A 21123-nucleotide genomic window follows, 5' to 3' on the forward strand; every position below is an offset into this window, starting at 1 on the left:
TCACTTGGAGGGTTCAGATACAATTTTTATTTGATTTGGAATGCTTAAAATGAGCCTGCTACAACTTTGCAATCAATCACTTTTATCTGGCTGAATTGATGAATGAAACATCTATTTCTAGTGCGTTGATCAGGGTTTCGCAAGCTTTTGAACGTTAACAAATACTAATTCTGCATTGAGACTCAAAAAAATGATCAATCTAAATATATGTTTTTGAATGCATGTATTTGAAGAAATACTCTGAATAAATATAAACTTTCAGCTGAAAGATTTTTTCCGTATATATTGTTCTTGAATTGAGAAACTGATTGTAGTTTGATTACTCAAGAATGAAGTCGAAATCCGCATCATCCTGAATGAAAAGATGAAATAAAAAACTGATTGAAAAAAGGTTTGTTTACAAACTAATATTAAACATCATGATTATAAAATGCTCTATAGAAGGGTGTTATAATAATCATACTTTCGAACCAATGCACCAGAAATACTGAGACCTATTCCTGGTTATTCTAATATTTAATCAGATATGACATGCATGATTTATTACAGTTTTATCAGGGAAAATTACAAAAATCTCTACAATCTCCAGCTTAATTGAATGTGTGTTTGAATCGATTCATTCAAAACAATATGTTGGTCATTTTGAATGAAATGCAACCGTCCAACCGTTTTTGTCGATTTAAAATAATAGTAAAATAGTTACCAGATATTGACTGTTTTCCATTTCACTGTCTTTTTGTGGCGTCTAGAAAATTAACAAAATCATGCAATTTTCTAATCATATTTAATATGCTAATTAATATAACAAGATATAATATAATATTAAATTAAAAATGGTTATATATATATTATCGATATATATTGAAATAATTAGAAATTGCCAGCAACTGTATATTTAAACTCAAAAATAATGATTTAATAAATATACAAAATTGATTGACTCATCTAACTTTAACCGGCCTAGTGTGAATTATTAGCATGTCATATTCTTGGTCGACGATTTCAAATGGTTAATATATATATCTATATAGTAATACGTTAGGTGTAGTTACTCACAATACTTGGAGCAGGAGGCTGCAAAATTGAAAATATAAATTTAGCAGAGTGATAGACAGTATCTGATTGAATTATTACAAAGCCATTAGAAAATACTTACCAAGTGATTGTTGTTGTTGTTGTTTGTTGCCACCGAAGCCTGAAAATTTCACAATATGATATTCAATAACAGATGACTTATTGAATATAATTAATAATTATTCCTTGTCAAAAATGTTGATAAAAATAAGTCTCAAATAATAAAGTAAAAATCTTACCGTTTGAGAAGATACCTGTAAATATGAAAAGTGCAGCTTAGCATTAAAGTAAAGTTTTGATAAAGAACACAATAATATCAAAATAAATAAATAATTTGAAGCAAACCGATTTTTTAATTCTGCAGGCATACTCAAAGAGAAACTAGTCTTAACGCGATCACGTGTATCGTTACTTATTGAAAAGTTACAGCAGTAAATCGTGAATACAAAATGAATTGTTCACTATAGATTGTACAAATATAATTGTATAAAATGAAACGTAATAAGCATATTGGCTGTATTTATACTACATTTTTTCGTGACAAGTAATCTCATCAAAATATTTATACTAATGTGACTTACGCTGCTGTCGTCGCTTGAGGGTACGATCTAGCACAAAAAATGAACGGAATCATTACTGAAGATGATTATAATAAATAGAGACGGTTTGTTTAAAAACTATTTTTAAGAAATGGTGATTTTTTACAACGGGATAGTTTTTGATATTCAAATAATTCAAGCACAATCTATCGTCTAGTAACGCTGCAGTTGAAATTTCGAAAAAAACTAGCGTTGTGTTAATAACTTCTGAAGAATATTACTTGGTGACTCCTTTTAAACAGTATCCATCCGCTAGGCAGACATGGGCAAATTACGGCCCGTGGGCCAAATCCGGTCCGTTGGGTAATTCAATCTGGCCCGCCCGATGCAGCCACAATGAAACTGAACCCAAATTTCGATGTTTTAGATTAAAATGGCTCGAGGAATTTGTTGAGATTGCGGTTAAATTTAGTTTTGGCACTAGGCCTATTGTTTTCCAATTTTGCCTGTATAACACTGTGAATATTGTTTATAAAATAGCTTTTTACGTCACACTCATGTGGCCCGCCAGTCAAAGTGGGCAAAATTTTTGGCCCCTGATCCCAAACTGTTCCCACCCCTGAGCTAGAGAGAACATAACTTTTTTGATCAAATTCGATTTAATGAATTTAACTTTGGTGACTCAGTAAATCAATCAAATTTATGTAATGACTTTACTGATTGTACTAAACATATACTCACGGGGTCATGGCCATCATCGTTGCCACCATTATTAGCACCACCACCGCCGCCACCACCACCACCTACTTGAAGACCGATCTGAAACAAACAAAAAAATCCTCTATAATATATTGAAACAATAAATAAGAATAAATAATACGAAAGAAACATGAATATTCTGGATCACTTATAAAAACTGATCACAGTGTGTCACAGTTTCTTTAGCATTTTATATTTTTACTTCTTTCGCTATTTTATAAAAACTCAAATTTTTACTGGCGGTCGGTGGGCCATCTAGTAATACACAAAAAAGATCATGCGATTACGATTAATAACTTTTTTACTTTGATAACAATTCCGATTTGTCTTTTCCTGATGGAAATATAATGTTAGAATTTGGGAGTCCTACTTATATTTATTTTATTGTACTTTATTATATTATTGTATTGGTTTTACCGCTCAATTACTCGTTTTATGTATTCACATTACATACATATTTACAGGGATATATATATATTTCAATAATACGTTACCACTCCGTTGTTGTTCGCGTTTGCGTTCGCATTCGGGTTCGCCCTGTCAAAATGAAAGCATATGAAACATCCATAATTTTTTGCAAGTGGGAATAAAAAAGACCTTTTAATTTGTTGTAAAGCTGAATTTTAAAAATATGTTTTAAGGTATCTGATTGATTCATTTATTCGAACGAAATTGCTACTTTTCTACACCAGGCTTATTTTTGTGAATGACAATTTAAGTAGCCTCGATCCCATATCTTGACAATCTGCCAACAAATGTAAACTTTTATCTTTAGACATATGATTGATTTAGCAACGTATTTTTAAAAGTACTTACGCTGCTGCATTGTTGTTTCTTCTGCCGCATTTCCAACATCCATCTGTGACGCCAACAAGAATAGCAACGGCCAACAATACTGTGTGGAATTTCATTGTGAAAAAATATATCTTACAGTTCGACAAAAACGGTTTTCTAAAATTTTGGAAACGATTGAAAAAGCATTTAAATATTATCAATATTTAAATGTTATCAATATTATTTTATCAATATTACTTAAATATTATAAATATTTAAAATGGGATTCAATATACGGATGCCCAAACAATCGCTTACTATTTACTCGTTTACTCAATAATTAAATTTACTGTTTCGGAAGGTTTAACACTGCCTTGAGGCCTTCGTGCTTTTGGAGTCGATATTCATCTACCTGACAAAGTGTTGCAGCCTTGGCCTTATATATACTGAATCAAACAATAACCAACAAGAATAGAACATACGTTTGGAAAATATGGTTCAGCTTCGTATGTCAATGTAAAATTATGAATTCACATCTGGCGCATCCGAAAAGATCCTGTTTTCAAGAAGGTATATTACCTACTGTTGACGTATGGCAAAATCATTTTTAATCACTATATACAAGTATTTGGATTTAATGCCTTATGCCCAGATTTGATAATTGAGACAATTAAACAAATGTCAGTTCTTTGTATTTTTAAACCGGTTTTATTCTGAAACAAGTCTTTATAATTCAAACACGACTTGTATATGAATAACAGCTCCATATTGAATGTCGAGGCCCCGGGGTTCAGTCTATCTTGCCTAATAATAATCAATGCGGATTTTTTGTATTTCACAGGAGGACAACGCCAATTTTAGATGTATATCTTCATCTATAACCTAGCGGAGATGGATTTTAAAGTATTAATAAAAAAACATAGTAAGTAAATATTTTGAATTAAGAGGATAGTGTTCTCATTACAAATCATTCTCCTGTCGAATTTAGAAAATAGTGGTTTTACTTGTTATCCAATTCGCATTTAGTCTTCATGGGTAGTGTTGACTCATAGTTTCAAATGTATCACCTAATAATTGTCTTGTTAGGTACACCACCAGAACGTGCATCCTTAAAAACTGGTACCTAAACGCCGTTTCCGAACGGCTTTTCCAGTATGACTGTACACAGCCCGCTGTCACTGTGCCAAAGTGATATTCAATTTGGTCGTTGCTATGCTGTTCGCTTCCCATGGTTACCCCTCCCGTATTTGACGGTGACCGGAGTCTCTTTTTTGTAACAAATTTTGGTTTTTGGACTTTTATATTTGTTATATTAATTTGTATTTATATTGTTCGTCTAATTTCTATTAAACTTGTATCAAAGTTAGACTCTTATCACAGGTGTCATTGCTCGATAACCAACTTTGGTTTTTCGCGTCACCTTTTACCATGAAATGTCATTTTCAAATTTTTTCAAGTTTAAGTTCACTGTGAGTGCATTTTCATTTTGGTGAAAAAGAAACTACTGACTGACTGACCGTGATTATAATTACTTTTTTTTTAAACTAAATATAATTTGATAGTATAAGATTTGGTACTCCTGTAGTATGTGCAACAAGATGGCGGACACCGGAACGTAGTATGTGTATCATGTTAGGGTTAGGTCATAATTTCAGGTAAAAATACTACGGGAGTCACTTGGCTAGTCCCCGAATTCGTAATAGAACTAAAATAGGGAAAATTGGAATAAAATTATGGTCTAACCCTAACCTGCTACACATCCTACGTTCTAGTGTCCGCCATCTTGTTGCACATACTACGGGAACGCCTAAGATTTTGGAGTTTTTCCTGGTGGAATTGTTTTTAGTTCTCATCAAGTTTCTTCACTAATATTTATATTTTCCTGAGATTATCGGATACATCCTGCATTTGATTATTATTTAGTCAAACTGTTTTAGATTGAAACAAACGAATAATTTCAAATGCACAACATAATTAAGTCAAATTTTTGGGCAAGAAACATTATGTACGGTATGTTATATACTCTGATATACACTCTCATGTTTTGCAGTACTACATGAAAGAAGTACAAGTATATTAGATTACTTTATATGAGTATACACATGAAAAAGTCAGAAATATATAAGATCTGAAGTGCACAAACGGTGCAATCAAAACGTTTGAGGTTAACATCGCTTTTTTATAAAAGGCTATGTGATTCAAAGTATTATAGCTATATATAATTTCAAGTTTTTTTAAACCACACTTGGTGTGAATCCTAATTGTCAATTGAAACGAGATGCTTATTCTGCCGCCGCTATGTAGTTAATTAATACATCTATAACCTCGAGGTTATCTTTATCGTCCAATTCGAAACAAAATTATGGACTTCAAGTTTAGGGCCTAGAGAAATCTCAAATATTATGAATGGTATAGTGACAATAATATAATAGAGAGCCGGCAGGAAGACATAATTGCTGACTTGTACAGAGTCTTATTAACACGCTGAAATTATCAGTTTGATCGGTTTTCTCCAGCCCATATATATATGTATATAGTATCACTTGGAGGGTTCAGATACAATTTTTATTTGATTTGGAATGCTTAAAATGAGCCTGCTACAACTTTGCAATCAATCACTTTTATCTGGCTGAATTGATGAATGAAACATCTATTTCTAGTGCGTTGATCAGGGTTTCGCAAGCTTTTGAACGTTAACAAATACTAATTCTGCATTGAGACTCAAAAAAATGATCAATCTAAATATATGTTTTTGAATGCATGTATTTGAAGAAATACTCTGAATAAATATAAACTTTCAGCTGAAAGATTTTTTCCGTATATATTGTTCTTGAATTGAGAAACTGATTGTAGTTTGATTACTCAAGAATGAAGTCGAAATCCGCATCATCCTGAATGAAAAGATGAAATAAAAAACTGATTGAAAAAAGGTTTGTTTACAAACTAATATTAAACATCATGATTATAAAATGCTCTATAGAAGGGTGTTATAATAATCATACTTTCGAACCAATGCACCAGAAATACTGAGACCTATTCCTGGTTATTCTAATATTTAATCAGATATGACATGCATGATTTATTACAGTTTTATCAGGGAAAATTACAAAAATCTCTACAATCTCCAGCTTAATTGAATGTGTGTTTGAATCGATTCATTCAAAACAATATGTTGGTCATTTTGAATGAAATGCAACCGTCCAACCGTTTTTGTCGATTTAAAATAATAGTAAAATAGTTACCAGATATTGACTGTTTTCCATTTCACTGTCTTTTTGTGGCGTCTAGAAAATTAACAAAATCATGCAATTTTCTAATCATATTTAATATGCTAATTAATATAACAAGATATAATATAATATTAAATTAAAAATGGTTATATATATATTATCGATATATATTGAAATAATTAGAAATTGCCAGCAACTGTATATTTAAACTCAAAAATAATGATTTAATAAATATACAAAATTGATTGACTCATCTAACTTTAACCGGCCTAGTGTGAATTATTAGCATGTCATATTCTTGGTCGACGATTTCAAATGGTTAATATATATATCTATATAGTAATACGTTAGGTGTAGTTACTCACAATACTTGGAGCAGGAGGCTGCAAAATTGAAAATATAAATTTAGCAGAGTGATAGACAGTATCTGATTGAATTATTACAAAGCGATTAGAAAATACTTACCAAGTGATTGTTGTTGTTGTTGTTTGTTGCCACCGAAGCCTGAAAATTTCACAATATGATATTCAATAACAGATGACTTATTGAATATAATTAATAATTATTCCTTGTCAAAAATGTTAATAAAAATAAGTCTCAAATAATAAAGTAAAAATCTTACCGTTTGAGAAGATACCTGTAAATATGAAAAGTGCAGCTTAGCATTAAAGTTTTGATAAAGAACACAATAATATCAAAATAAATAAATAATTTGAAGCAAACCGATTTTTTAATTCTGCAGGCATACTCAAAGAGAAACTAGTCTTAACGCGATCACGTGTATCGTTACTTATTGAAAAGTTACAGCAGTAAATCGTGAATACAAAATGAATTGTTCACTATAGATTGTACAAATATAATTGTATAAAATGAAACGTAATAAGCATATTGGCTGTATTTATACTACATTTTTTCGTGACAAGTAATCTCATCAAAATATTTATACTAATGTGACTTACGCTGCTGTCGTCGCTTGAGGGTACGATCTAGCACAAAAAATGAACGAAATCATTACTGAAGATGATTATAATAAATAGAGACGGTTTGTTTAAAAACTATTTTTAAGAAATGGTGATTTTTTACAACGGGATAGTTTTTGATATTCAAATAATTCAAGCACAATCTATCGTCTAGTAACGCTGCAGTTGAAATTTCGAAAAAAACTAGCGTTGTGTTAATAACTTCTGAAGAATATTACTTGGTGACTCCTTTTAAACAGTATCCATCCGCTAGGCAGACATGGGCAAATTACGGCCCGTGGGCCAAATCCGGTCCGTTGGGTAATTCAATCTGGCCCGCCCGATGCAGCCACAATGAAACTGAACCCAAATTTCGATGTTTTAGATTAAAATGGCTCGCGGAATTTGTTGAGATTGCGGTTAAATTTAGTTTTGGCACTAGGCCTATTGTTTTCCAATTTTGCCTGTATAACACTGTGAATATTGTTTATAAAATAGCTTTTTACGTCACACTCATGTGGCCCGCCAGTCAAAGTGGGCAAAATTTTTGGCCCCTGATCCCAAACCGTTCCCACCCCTGAGCTAGAGAGAACATAACTTTTTTGATCAAATTCGATTTAATGAATTTAACTTTGGTGACTCAGTAAATCAATCAAATTTATGTAATGACTTTACTGATTGTACTAAACATATACTCACGGGGTCATGGCCATCATCGTTGCCACCATTATTAGCACCACCACCGCCGCCACCACCACCACCTACTTGAAGACCGATCTGAAACAAACAAAAAAATCCTCTATAATATATTGAAACAATAAATAAGAATAAATAATACGAAAGAAACATGAATATTCTGGATCACTTATAAAAACTGATCACAGTGTGTCACAGTTTCTTTAGCATTTTATATTTTTACTTCTTTCGCTATTTTATAAAAACTCAAATTTTTACTGGCGGTCGGTGGGCCATCTAGTAATACACAAAAAAGATCATGCGATTACGATTAATAACTTTTTTACTTTGATAACAATTCCGATTTGTCTTTTCCTGATGGAAATATAATGTTAGAATTTGGGAGTCCTACTTATATTTATTTTATTGTACTTTATTATATTATTGTATTGGTTTTACCGCTCAATTACTCGTTTTATGTATTCACATTACATACATATTTACAGGGATATATATATATTTCAATAATACGTTACCACTCCGTTGTTGTTCGCGTTTGCGTTCGCATTCGGGTTCGCCCTGTCAAAATGAAAGCATATGAAACATCCATAATTTTTTGCAAGTGGGAATAAAAAAGACCTTTTAATTTGTTGTAAAGCTGAATTTTAAAAATATGTTTTAAGGTATCTGATTGATTCATTTATTCGAACGAAATTGCTACTTTTCTACACCAGGCTTATTTTTGTGAATGACAATTTAAGTAGCCTCGATCCCATATCTTGACAATCTGCCAACAAATGTAAACTTTTATCTTTAGACATATGATTGATTTAGCAACGTATTTTTAAAAGTACTTACGCTGCTGCATTGTTGTTTCTTCTGCCGCATTTCCAACATCCATCTGTGACGCCAACAAGAATAGCAACGGCCAACAATACTGTGTGGAATTTCATTGTGAAAAAATATATCTTACAGTTCGACAAAAACAGTTTTCTAAAATTTTGGAAACGATCAAAAAAGCAATTAAATATTATCAATATTTGAAATGGGACTCAATATACGGATGCCCAAACAATCGTTTACTATTTACTCGTTTACTATTTACTGTAATAATTAAATTTACTGTTTAGGGAGGTATAACACTGCCTTGAGGCCTTCGTGCTTTTGGATTCGATATTCATCTACCTGACCAAGTGTTGCGGCCTTAGCCCTATATATACTGAATTAAACAATACCCCACAACAATGAAACATAAGTTTGGAAAATATGGTTCAGCTTCGTATGTCAGTGATAAATATTGAATTCACATATGGCACATCAAATATGGTTTTGTTTACCTGCTGTTGACTGCATATGGCAAAATCATATTTATTCAAACAATATATTATATACAAGTATTTGAATTCAATGCTTTATGCCCAAATTTGACAATAAGTTGTTATAAACATTTTGATTCACTCGATTACCCAAATTAATGTAGACTGTTCCCGAGCACAAAATCGCGCACAACTGAAGTTTGAAGAAATAAGTAAAGTAATTTAAATGAACGCTGTTATTTTGCCTTAAAAGCACACCGTCATCTAGGCAACCTCGTAAGATTACCTTAAAATTCAGGGTTCCACAAACTTTTTGGGCCGCAAACCCTGTTCGTGAATCATATTTTTAGCGGACCCCCATCCTATGCTGTATCAATTCATGTGCCTAACCAACGAGAAAAGATATCAAACACAACAACACAAACGACATTAATGTGATGGATGAGGTTGCCTTTCCCTGCATAATATACTAATCCTGGGAGCAATTCGTGACAAGCAAACTCGTAGATCCAACTCTACTGCATGCAAGTCTCGACCTGTATTTTTTCATCATATTGGTTAGAGCTGAAAATGCTGCCTAACACATGTAGGTCGTTGCAAAAGGCAGGCGCTTTGGGTGCTGGTGGTAGGCTGGAAACCAGATCTCTATTCTTCTCGTTTTTCTCGAAAATCATTTTAAATAACCCAGAATGATGTGGTATAGTTTTTAAATTTTTATGCATGACATCAACTTTACATCTGGCTGAATATTCGACCATTGTTGTCGAATATTTTATTGTTCGCGAGATATCAACGTATTGCTCGCGTACCTACTACCTAGTAACGATTCAATATGACAGAGCCCGGGAGTAAACACGCACGCAATCAAGCAATTGAATTAATTGCCTGTTACACTCCATGCTAGATAGTATGTGATCAGCATTGAACATTTCAATAAATTGTGAAATATCCTATTATTACTGCACAGGTTGAATCCTGAATTACCTTAAGCTTAAGCTTAATTTACCTTAAGCTATATAAGTCAGTACTGGCGCTAAAAGGATCAGCGGATAAGCGTGACGTAACGGTAGGAAAGTTTTCCATTTTAATTAAAATAAGTTTGGATCACGACATCAAGATTACATTCCTACCTGACCGAGAACGCGTAAATCGTTATATTTGAGATCATAATCATATATAAGGATAAAAAAAAAATAAAAAAAATAGGTTGATATAGATTGTATACGACAGTGGTTTTCAACCTTTTTTCCAGCAACCCAAATTGTTTAAAAAGTAAATTTTGTAAACTCACGACCCACCGATATCCTCAAATACTAAATGACATATAGAGATATAGTATCTTTATGGCCGCAAGATTAAATGATTAATATCAATAATATGTAACGATCATTTTTACATAACATTCATTTCCTCAGAAATTACAGAAAGGCTATTACTTTTATTTGTTTCAAATATTCCTGGTTTGCTATGACGTCACTGAACTTTCTGCGGACGCATATGCAGGCACTCCTCTTTTTGATCACGGGATATCGAACGTTGGCGTGACGGCGGATTCTTAAAGTCGTTACTCAAAAATCGCAAGTTTTTCGAGCGGTGATGCTAAAGGTACGGTAGACCGTACTGTACTGCTTCGCTTGGTGTGAATATATTTGTAGACTGTGGTCTAGAGGTACGGTAAACCGTACTTCACTGCTTCGCTTGGTGTGAATATATTTGTAGACTGTGGTCTAAAGGTATGGTAAACCGTACCGGTACTGTACTGCTTCGCTTGGTGTGAATATATTTGTAGACTGTGGTATCTGCTGTTATAATACCGCGATAAATCGAATAAGTTGGTTTTGCAAAGAAGAAGCGTCCGGCATTACAGGTAGGAGGGGGAATAAGGGGGTGCGCATTTCCAATACGTATTATCTTTGTCAACCAATTTGCGACCATCGTGTTTTTGTCTGTTTGATTGCTGTGATGTGGTGCTTTGTTTATAATTTGACGAGTTTTGTTCGAAATAATCGTGTTCTTAAAATATATGACGGTCAGAAATCATGAAATGCAATTAGAAGCCCAGATAGAGAAGTTCTGGTACCGTAACGCAGCGCGGTGACACTGAACTAACTCGTAGCTGCTTGCTTTGTTTATACAGGTACTGGTAAGTCACCGCATATAATTTTTGGGGGAATTGTTCTGCGTGTCCATATATTCGAGCATTGCTCTCTTGTATTATTTATTGAACACCGGGTGGATCTATGGATCGTTTTGTTTTTATGTTGCTGTTTTTCTTGATCTTGCTATTGTTTTTTTTTTCTATCTTTTTTCATCCTATCGTTGTGATAAATTTAATATTCTATTCTCTTTTATTACTGGACCAATTGCTTTGAAATTTTCAATGGCTAAAGATTGTATTTTTGCTAGAACGCCATTACTCCAAATTTATTTCACTACTATTTATTTCAAATAATTCTGTGGTATTCTTTTTTGTGTGCTATGACGTCATCAAAATTTGCGCACCTTGACGCGGTCCGCGAACGCATATCGGCGGTCTCGCGCCTAACAAACGTCGTTGGATCTCGTAGTCCAGCGGATAAGACCTCAAAAATGATGGAATTGTGCACTTTTGGAAGCAAGCATGAAACTTGGCACACATGTACAGTAGCATATTCTGATTAATTTTGGATATGGTGCCATCCATGAAAACACCTCGTTGCCATGGAAACGAGGCATCATCCGTATTGCTATTAAAGGGAAATAAACATTACTTTAGGAAAGGATATTTTCAAGATAAGTAAACCGATGTGTATATAAGAAGTGAAGAATATGATCAGAAGTGCATTTTGACAATTTCCCTTGATAACAGAATACCTGTTACCATGGAAACGAGGTATCGTTATCGACCAAACACAATTATAAGTCGCACAACCTGTATTTTCTGTTATTGTCATGGATCACAAATTAAGCTACATTCACTTTCAAAATGTAATTCCGTTTGTGCTGATTCAACTGCCATCGCCAATGTTATACTTTCAAACTCATAGCCATGTAAGGCTGGTGAAAATATAAAATATATATCTCATAACTGACGGATTATTGTTATCTTGGAGCTATCATATCGTCATCACGTATTTTAATAAAAATAAATTCATTCTTTTAACTCTGGCATTAGTATCTCAGTCACATAAAAACGGGAAACTTGCGTTACATTTCAGCTCAAACTCGGCTGGAATCGTTGATTATTCTAATCTATATCTAACGTCAACTTATGTAAGTGCTACAAAAAGAAAGAAATAGAAAAACGATTGAAATAAATATATTTTCCAAAAATATATTCCACAAAGACTCCCCAATACCTAGTGGGGGCAATTTTACCATTTAGATATATACTCTTGCACTTTTGGATGCAAGCATGAAACTTGACACACATGTACAGTAGCATCCTTTGATCAATTTTGCAATATCAGTCGTTATTTCCGCAATCCTAGTTATTGGGGAGTCTTTGTGGAATACATTTTCGGAAAATATAATTATTTCAATCGTTAAATCGTTTATTTCGTTTTGTAGCACTTACATAAGGCGACGTTGGATATAGATTAGAATAATCAACGATTCCAGCCGAGTTTGAGCTGAAATGTAATGCAAGTTTTCCGTTTTTATCTGACTGGGATACTAATGCCAGAGTTAATTAAGAGAATTAATTTATATTTATTAAAATATATGATCACGATATGATAGCTCCAAGATAACAATAATCCGTCAGCTATGAGATATATATTTTCACCAGCTTTACGTGGCTACGAGTCCAAAAGTATACCATTGGCGATGTCAGTTGATTGAGCACAAAAGGAATTACATTTTGAAAGTGAATGTAGCTTAATTAATTTGTGATTCATGACAATAACAGAAAATACAGGTTGTGCGACAAATAATTGCGTTTGGTCATTAATGATACCTCGTTTCCATGGTAACCAGGTATTCTGTTGTTAAGGATAATTGTCAAAATGCACTTCTGATCATATTTTTCACTTCTTATATACACATCGGTTCACTTGTCTTGAAAATATCTTTTTATAAAGTAATGTTCATTTCACTTAAATAGCAATATGATGATGCCTCGTTTCCATAGCAACGAGGTATTTTCATGGATGGCACCATATCCAAAATTGATCAGGGGATGCTACTGTACATGTATGCCAAGTTTCATGCTTGCTTCCAAAAGTGCATGATTTTACCTCTTATCCGCTGGACTATCGTGCTTAGCGAAAGTGGGAAGTTTTTATGTGGAACGGTAGACTGTGATACCTGATCTGGTAATACAGACGTGACGCGAATCAGTTGGTATTTCAATTCACGTTGAAACTGATTTATGAATTGATCATCGCCACAGTACCTGGGAAAGCTATGAGAGTCCCTCTACCGTTATCCCGGGTAGTCGAGTTGTCTATACTATAGTGAGTTGTTCATCTCCCGATGCGGCTGCTGGTAAGTTACCGCATGTGATTTTCGGGAAATTCATGATATTTATTTAAAATATTTATTCTTGCCTTCCGTGTCTTTATATTTGAGCATTGCTCTCTTGTTATTATATATTATTCGTTCAATTTTTTGATAAAATGAACCAAGATAAAGCATTTACTCATTCAAACTAGATCATAAAACCCAGTTGGCTTCAAGGCAAATAGATATATATATATGTTGTTGTGGTTTATTTTCTTGATTAAAGAGATTTTCCGTGGGCAGATTTTGCGTTTATGCTTTCGGCATAGTTTCAGCCTCTTGTCCAGTACACGCTTTTCTTCACGTGTATGAAACAAACAGCCGTTTGGTAAGCCACCATGGCATATGTATATTTTCCCAATGGTTCATTTTCTAAGGTCCCAAGTTTGTCTGATACTGTTCTGCTCGTATACCGATATTGTTGATTTTATTAGAGCTTTATATGTCATTAACAATGCGCGCTTCTTGATTGCAAAATTTATGTCAATAGTTGATGAGAATGGAACTTCGAATGGTAAGACACTCTTGGAGTCGAATGAAATACAAATTTTTATATAATTCGAAAAATAACATATTGCGAAGACTGCAATCTTCTTTACCACTAAAATCTATAGATCGTTTTGTCATTACGTTGTTGTTGTTGGTATTTTTTATTTTTTTTTGTTGTGAAAAAATCGAAAAATTCTCTTCAACTACTGGAATCAACTACTTTACAAATTTGCAGTGGTTGAGATTGCTGTCGCTAAAAGGCTTACTTTAATTCCTTTCAAATTTTTCCGTGTTTTTCACTTTGAAGTTTTGTGTGATGACTAGAGATGTACCGATACCACTTTTGTCGCCGATACCGGCTAAAAACGCCGATACTACAAAAAGGCCGATATTACCGATATTCCGATACCGATACTATGCAATCATTACTTAATCAAGTGTGCTGTGTAGGGCAGACGGGTTTATTAAAACAATGGTCTTTGAGCGTTGTTCATAGTACACATTATTTCAGATCGAAAAAAAAATATATATCACATAATATGAAATTAATGTTTGCTATCCTGATTAATTTACATTGTACAGTAACGCGAGTAATCTCGGTGTTCAATTAGAAAACTCATCAGCCGGGATGTCCAATTTGAATTTAATGTTAATATCGCGACCTTCGAATATCACATACACATTCTAGCGCCGCCGTCCTACGTTCAAATTAAAAGCATTTTACAAATATTTTATTTCGCGGCTAATCGTAATCGTCGATGCAATAAGTCAAAGCCAACATGAAAGAATATCAATCAGCACCGACAAAAAGAAGGCCTACCTATAACCGTCGAGGATGTTTTTTTTACTTTACTATTTTATATTATTTTACAATTGCTATAATATATTTTGAGACAGTCTAGGGCTAGGCGGTCATGTCAATATATCTATAAAGAAATTGTGTAGTTAAACAAAATTAAAACCTGAGTAGAGGGATAATTGTGTCGGAATTTAGTTTATCGATGTCGACGGATTAATAGACACTCGTACTTGACGACAAACAGTCAGAATTTATACCCGTGCCAAAAGTCCATGTGCCGTTAATAAGGACCCCAATTCCACTATATGATTTAAAACTGGGCGCCTAGTTGCTTTTTGTTATGTGCTGTGTTGATATATATTTCATAATTACTATGTAATATTAAAATTGTCAATATAAAAATTTGACAGCGAAAATAGCCAAATTAGTTGAGATAGTTTGGATGATAAATAGCTGAAAACACGTGAATCCTATTCTCTCGCGGGGGTGGGGACATGTATGGCTCATAGCTCACGAACACTCCAGACAAAATATAAATTAAAAAGTAGTATTCCAACTTATCTTCAAAACATTCTGAACCATATCAAAAAGGCAAATATATCGGAAATATCGGCCTTAATCTAACCTATACCGATACATGGCCGATACCAAAAACATTGCCGATACCGATATCCGATACATCTCTAGTGATGACGTCATAAAAATTGCGCAACGTGTGGTGGTGGTTCTGCGATCGCAATTTAGCGATCTGGTAGCCGGCGAAGTCGCTATTTTCTTGTTAACCACTAACCACGCCGCTACGTATTTTCGTATGTATGAGGTGAAATACAATGTCAAAATTTATTGAAATACGTTATTTGTAAGTCATGAGGAATTGTTATACCAAACTATTCGCTGAATTCTTCCCAAGGGCAAAGTTATTTAGTTTATTGTGATTACAGAAATGATTGATGCTCGCTAATTTGAATGGAATTACACAATAGGATAAAAATATACAGCAGCAATGAAACGACAAAAAAATCTCACAAATTAAAAGAAAATACGTCGGATAACGTAAAGTATAAATGAACAATTACATTTTGCTATGATAACATTCAATCAGTATCCTCGAAAAGCAGCCTATGGTCCAATTATCGTATGAATAATCTTCAACGATGATTCCGAAACGGTATCCTAATTATACAATAATTTGCTCTTAGTTTACCAGTTTCAACAATTCAAAACAAAGTACACTATTATGAAAACATTTATAAGTCTGAACATCACTTAATGTGAATTGGATTTTCATCAAAGAGCCTTCCATCAGTTTCATTTTTACTCAAATTGGACTTTTGTAAGGTTAACTGCTCCATTAATACGAAGAGTGCGAATAAGATTCAGAGGACGTATTCTGTGAGCGTACGTACAAATTTCCATACCATTCAATTCAACATGAAATGCGGCCTGATCCACCCGAAACATGAGCTGAATAAAACATAAAAAAACAAGCACATTTAGCTTCAAAAATGAATTCAATTGCAGCAATTCACGAAGTTATTCAATATTTGTGCTTCTAATTCTAATTAAATCACCGGAAGTTATTCTGACGTTGCTTTGAACAGATAAAATCCATAGGTAAATTTAATACGTTGCCTAAATATACCTACGACGAATACTGGTAATACCATTCGAATAGAATACATAGAATGACCGACAAGAAAATTTTGAATAATCGCATAAAAACGACCTTGTTTCATTTTTTTATTGTCATCAAGCACATATTACAGCAACACGGTAGATTTAACTACCTCAATTCTTGCAAAAAAACATGTCGTTGTTTGAGATATTTACGATTTAATTAAATAGTAAGCCTGTTCGAGATTTTTCAGAACTTGTGTATTAGGTGTTAGCAAACTCTCATGACTTATAACCATCGCATCGTCACCACCCGGTCATTGTTTAATTCTTTTTTATACGGATATGTGTGCTTATTCTGTTTTCGGTAGAAATAAACTTTCTCCCTCTATGAAGTTATTCAGTAAAGCGTAGGCTTTCACATACCTTAGCTGATAAAAATCAACAAACCTTATAGTAACTTAAACTCTCATTTTTTACCTGAAACGGAACTCCGTATTGAAACGGGAACGGAACACTCAGCGCTCTTTCTTCTTGGCCCCAACATTTGTTTTTCTCAGTATTTCTCACCATTGCACGCTCGGGAATTCGAGGGTTGAAGTGTAAAAAGATATCTCCAGAATCCGATACAAAATCAAACATAATTCTGAAAAAATAGGTTTTGTGATATCATTGACAACAAGAGATTGACAATTTACCAATTCCATCGAACAAATATCAAATTATGCCAGAACTATAATGCGGATGGATTGAATTACGTTAAAATGTGAGTTACTTTATTGCCATTTTTTGTATCAATCACAACCACTTAACAAGAATAACGGTTTCTAAATCACAATTTTTGGAAATATTTCTAAAAATTGAAAAAACCTAAATAACACGAAGTCATTTACCTATGTGGATTTCTGTTTTGTGGTATACCCGAAACAGTAACTCTTCGGCCTCTAATGTTCTTGAAAGGCACAACTGCCGTGCATGGTACAGCCTGTATCGTAAGTGTAATGAAGTATATTATATTGACACACACGTTACAGCAACGTTAATGATTAATTTGAGCCAGATAAAAGAAGACTGCTTCGTGACTGCTATATTTTCAATTAACCTTAGTAATATGAAATCTCTACGGAGACTACGGTTTATTTTTAATGTACAGTAAAAATTCTCCTATTAATATTTTGCCGTCTGATTCATGATTCAAGAGTATCGTATTATAATGAATCTTTACTTCACAAATAACATTCAAATATTTGTCCACACCCACCTGTGAATACGTGGGAGTTAGAAAAGTCCCATACTATAATGTTTCACAATTTGTGTCGACAAATATAAGTATACAATGCAATACAGATTAACTAGCCAGAGGTAGACGAGTCGAAATGAATGATTTGTAAAGATTTGCTTTTGGTTAATACTTACCGGGTTATTGATAAGGGACGGCACTCCCATCTGAAAAAAAAAATAGTTTGATCGTTTAGTTTTTCATTGACATGTAAGCACGTAATAACAGTGTACGGTTTAATTAGGGTTGCCATATTTTTGTGCCCTCAAATCGGGACGCCTCCAAAGACGACAGCTGTAATTTTTTCAACTTTAAATTTACCGATTTTACATTAGAGATTAGAGGGTACATTTAAAACCATCCCGGCTGTCTTTATTGACCATATTGCCATCGAGAATTCATGCACTGTCTGTCTTTAAATATCGGTTACAGTTCGAAAACAGAAAGGAATTTACGTTAACGTTAAGCACCCTTTTGGCGTACGGGGCTTACACGTAACAAATTGCAGTACAAAGTTAGCGGAAAACAACGAAACAAACAAAATCACTCATCCACCTTCGGTAAGTAGGTTACTGGTACGCTACACAGCAACAACAGTATCGGGAACATGCTAAGTGGTAATGTTCGTGTATTATGCTTACAGACTGAGCGCCAAAGCGGGACTTTTGGCTGACCGGTCGGGACGCCGAGACAAGACGTTGGAAAATGGGACTGTCCCGCCTAAAACGGGACGTATGGTAAGCCTTGGTGTTTAATAGCTCTCGACATTTCAGTCGTAGCCTATAACTAAGCTTAATTAAAGATGTGTTTCTTTCGCTTCGGAGTGAACACCTGCCTAGCAAATTAGTCATATTTGTTTATCAGTCATAATGAAGCAAATGTTTTTATCTTGGTAAACAAGAAACTAGCAGTCGACACAGGCATTCACAAGTACCGTACAATTCTTGCAAAAGTACATTCTCAATGGAATGAAAGGTAAAAATACAACCTAAATTACCCAACAATTTGCTTCAATCACTTCCTATGAAATTGTTTCGCGAAAATTTGAAGAACAATTTTGATCATTAAATGTTCACTCGGCTGATTCGTTGGTATTTATTGAAAATAAGTGTTCACTGTGGGGATATACCTTAAGCTTGTTACTTACTGGCTGGGGTTGAGGTTGAACTTCATGGTCGAAGCGAACCATACTGATTTGAACAGCTCCTTCTATGCTGAGGAATCGTACATTTTGCATGTTGATTCTGTGACCATATTCAATGAAATGCCGACCATTCACAGCAATCTTAAAATACATAAGAAACAAGATTTCTGATACTCAGCTTCACCAAGTGTCATTTGCGATTATTTCAAAGGAAATGGACAGTGAATAGTTTTAAATTCATTGACGGAAATACATTTATTCTTCTGTATTCGTTTGTTGGATATTCAATGTGAACCGTAGTCCTTAAATAACGATGGGAGCACGTTAAAAAAGAAACTTAATTTAAAAAATCTTCGAAAGGAGGTCATCATGAAAGCTTGAAAACCATTGGTATAAAATAAATATTATGAGGGTAAAGAGTGGCAATTCACGTTATTGAAAATTTCTTTTCTCAATGTATTGGTACCTAGACAACTTATCTCAGTGTCCTTTACGAGGTGTATCAATATCAAACCAGAATGCCGTCAATAGCGAATGTGCTAATACGAAAATAACCAAATACTTAGTTTCTAGTAATATTATTATGTATAAGATTAAAAAATATTTCATACTGCTCATAGTACCTTGTATTGGTGTTGCTGACATAAAATTATGAGTTCAAACGGCTGCCCCATCATAAATGGAAATCCATTAGAAGCCCGTTCCTCAGCTTCCCACATTCCATTCCTCTTCGTGTTTCTTACAACAATATTCCCAGAGTCGAATCTTGGATTGAAGTGAAGCGCATGATCATCGGGGCGAGGGCCCTTGAAGTTCACCGAAAATCTAATGAAAAAAAAAATAAAAATTTATGGTACTATCATCATCTAACTTGCGTTTTTTAGTTCTCGAACGTCAAGTGAATAAATTCTGATATACATGTGCGAACTGCTCTAAAAGCACACACCACGAACTAAAAAGTTATTTATTAATGTATCGCAGGTTTAGGTTGACTGATCCAATTACCATCCTCGCTGCCTCACTCAAGATAGAATAAATTGGGAAGTCGATGTTGTGACGGAATGACTCCCTTCCTCCAAAAATAGCAACTCGCATATCAGTAGATTCTCATAAAAAGTAAAGACTCACCTTCCGCCGTTTGGAGTTCCATTGATGTAAACCATAAATCCAGGACGTAGAGACACATTTACATTCAGTGGAACTATCTGAAACATTGAATGTCATTTTATATACCAAAGAAACAAAACCGAAGGGATATGATATTTATGAATAATTCGCGGTCCTAGCAGTTTGATTTATTCCAATATAAATGTCTGATTCTTCAACGGTTTCATCCATACTTCAAATTGGTTTCCCACTTTATGCCAGTGGTTTTGAATTGTCAGAATCGCATCGTAATATTGGCTTAGCTACAATTATAACATTACATCAAATATCGGTCAAGCATGACAAACCGAACATAACCTGACCGAATCAATAACAGCCGAGGCAAATTCAGCGAATGTTTGAATATAATTAGAGCGAAAGTCGTTTACTTACCGGGTTGAACATTGGAGCACTCATGATGCACTGCTATTAAATGTATACCAATACTGCCTTGACACTTAAAAACGCTAAATAACAAATTGGCTATATGTAACATCAGTCAAAAATGTTTAAGGTATTTCGATGACGTATTATGAATGCCCATGCCTGAGGCTCGAAAACTTTGTCGAGCAATATTAAAAAAACAATCTCCATCTACCTTAAAAATATATGTAACTCAATACTGCACTATGAAAACACTTGTAATGGAACTTAAACATTGTCGTTGTTAAGCAAAGCGAGTAGCAGTATACAGCTACACCGCAAGTAAACAATTAAATAAAAGTATGAAACAAGTTGGTAAATTTACTGATATTTCTAACAGCATTGACGAGTTGTTTATACGCAGCGGATGAATTATGAGATAATGAATGTAGCATAATAAACGCATATTTTTACGTATCAA

At 33.9% G+C, this 21123-nt stretch overlaps 3 protein-coding genes across 5 annotated transcripts; all 3 read right to left on the reverse strand.

Annotated features, from left to right (window-relative positions):
* Positions 1-215: 215 nt before the first annotated feature.
* Positions 216-3319, reverse strand: LOC120344138 (uncharacterized). Of its 2 annotated transcripts, XM_078113204.1 has the most exons (9): positions 3189-3319; positions 2867-2909; positions 2355-2432; positions 1656-1682; positions 1314-1328; positions 1157-1195; positions 1057-1074; positions 704-745; positions 216-352 (listed from the first exon to the last, which is right to left on the reverse strand). In XM_078113204.1, the coding sequence occupies exons 1-9, from the start codon at positions 3281-3283 to the stop codon at positions 320-322; spliced, it is 390 nt and encodes a 129-aa protein (XP_077969330.1). In that variant the 5' UTR covers positions 3284-3319; the 3' UTR covers positions 216-319. The 2 variants fall into 2 exon arrangements, with proteins under 2 accessions (XP_077969330.1, XP_077969331.1); XM_078113205.1 differs by lacking the exon at positions 1057-1074.
* A 2581-nt stretch (positions 3320-5900) lies between these two features.
* LOC120344997 (uncharacterized) lies at positions 5901-9146 on the reverse strand. Of its 2 annotated transcripts, XM_039414355.2 has the most exons (9): positions 8869-9134; positions 8547-8589; positions 8035-8112; positions 7336-7362; positions 6999-7013; positions 6842-6880; positions 6742-6759; positions 6389-6430; positions 5901-6037 (listed from the first exon to the last, which is right to left on the reverse strand). In XM_039414355.2, exons 1-9 carry the CDS (start codon positions 8961-8963, stop codon positions 6005-6007), a joined length of 390 nt encoding a protein of 129 aa, XP_039270289.1. In that variant the 5' UTR covers positions 8964-9134; the 3' UTR covers positions 5901-6004. The 2 variants fall into 2 exon arrangements, with proteins under 2 accessions (XP_039270289.1, XP_039270290.1); XM_039414356.2 differs by lacking the exon at positions 6742-6759 and having other exon boundaries at positions 8869-9146.
* A 6776-nt stretch (positions 9147-15922) lies between these two features.
* On the reverse strand, positions 15923-21050 carry LOC120345105 (galectin-9-like). The gene is made up of 9 exons (XM_039414498.2): positions 21028-21050; positions 20673-20746; positions 20262-20338; positions 19757-19958; positions 19137-19274; positions 18127-18156; positions 17604-17695; positions 17191-17356; positions 15923-16560 (listed from the first exon to the last, which is right to left on the reverse strand). Exons 2-9 carry the CDS (start codon positions 20694-20696, stop codon positions 16411-16413), a joined length of 879 nt encoding a protein of 292 aa, XP_039270432.2. The 5' UTR covers positions 20697-20746; positions 21028-21050; the 3' UTR covers positions 15923-16410.
* Between the last annotated feature and the right edge of the window lie 73 nt (positions 21051-21123).

Source organism: Styela clava, chromosome 5 (assembly GCF_964204865.1).
Source record: "Styela clava chromosome 5, kaStyClav1.hap1.2, whole genome shotgun sequence".
In the NCBI taxonomy this organism is placed as follows: Eukaryota; Metazoa; Chordata; class Ascidiacea; order Stolidobranchia; family Styelidae; genus Styela; species Styela clava.

Bases quoted from the DNA above. Each gene is read 5' to 3' on its own strand.
- LOC120344138 (XM_078113204.1), bottom strand. From the start codon at position 3,283: ATGAAATTCCACACAGTATTGTTGGCCGTTGCTATTCTTGTTGGCGTC. The intron at 1,683-2,354 runs GTGAGTATATGT...TTTTTGTGCTAG, and splicing joins ACGATGATGGCCATGACCCC to ATCGTACCCTCAAGCGACGA. The intron at 353-703 runs GTAACTATTTTA...CTTTTCATTCAG, and splicing joins TGGAAAACAGTCAATATCTG to GATGATGCGGATTTCGACTT.
- LOC120344997 (XM_039414355.2), bottom strand. From the start codon at position 8,963: ATGAAATTCCACACAGTATTGTTGGCCGTTGCTATTCTTGTTGGCGTC. The intron at 8,113-8,546 runs GTAACGTATTAT...TGTTTGTTTCAG, and splicing joins ACGCGAACAACAACGGAGTG to ATCGGTCTTCAAGTAGGTGG. The intron at 7,363-8,034 runs GTGAGTATATGT...TTTTTGTGCTAG, and splicing joins ACGATGATGGCCATGACCCC to ATCGTACCCTCAAGCGACGA.
- LOC120345105 (XM_039414498.2), bottom strand. From the start codon at position 20,696: ATGAGTGCTCCAATGTTCAACCCG. The intron at 20,339-20,672 runs GTAAGTAAACGA...TCAATGTTTCAG, and splicing joins GTGCTCCAATGTTCAACCCG to ATAGTTCCACTGAATGTAAA. The intron at 18,157-19,136 runs GTAAGTAACAAG...TTTTTTTTTCAG, and splicing joins TTCAACCTCAACCCCAGCCA to ATGGGAGTGCCGTCCCTTAT.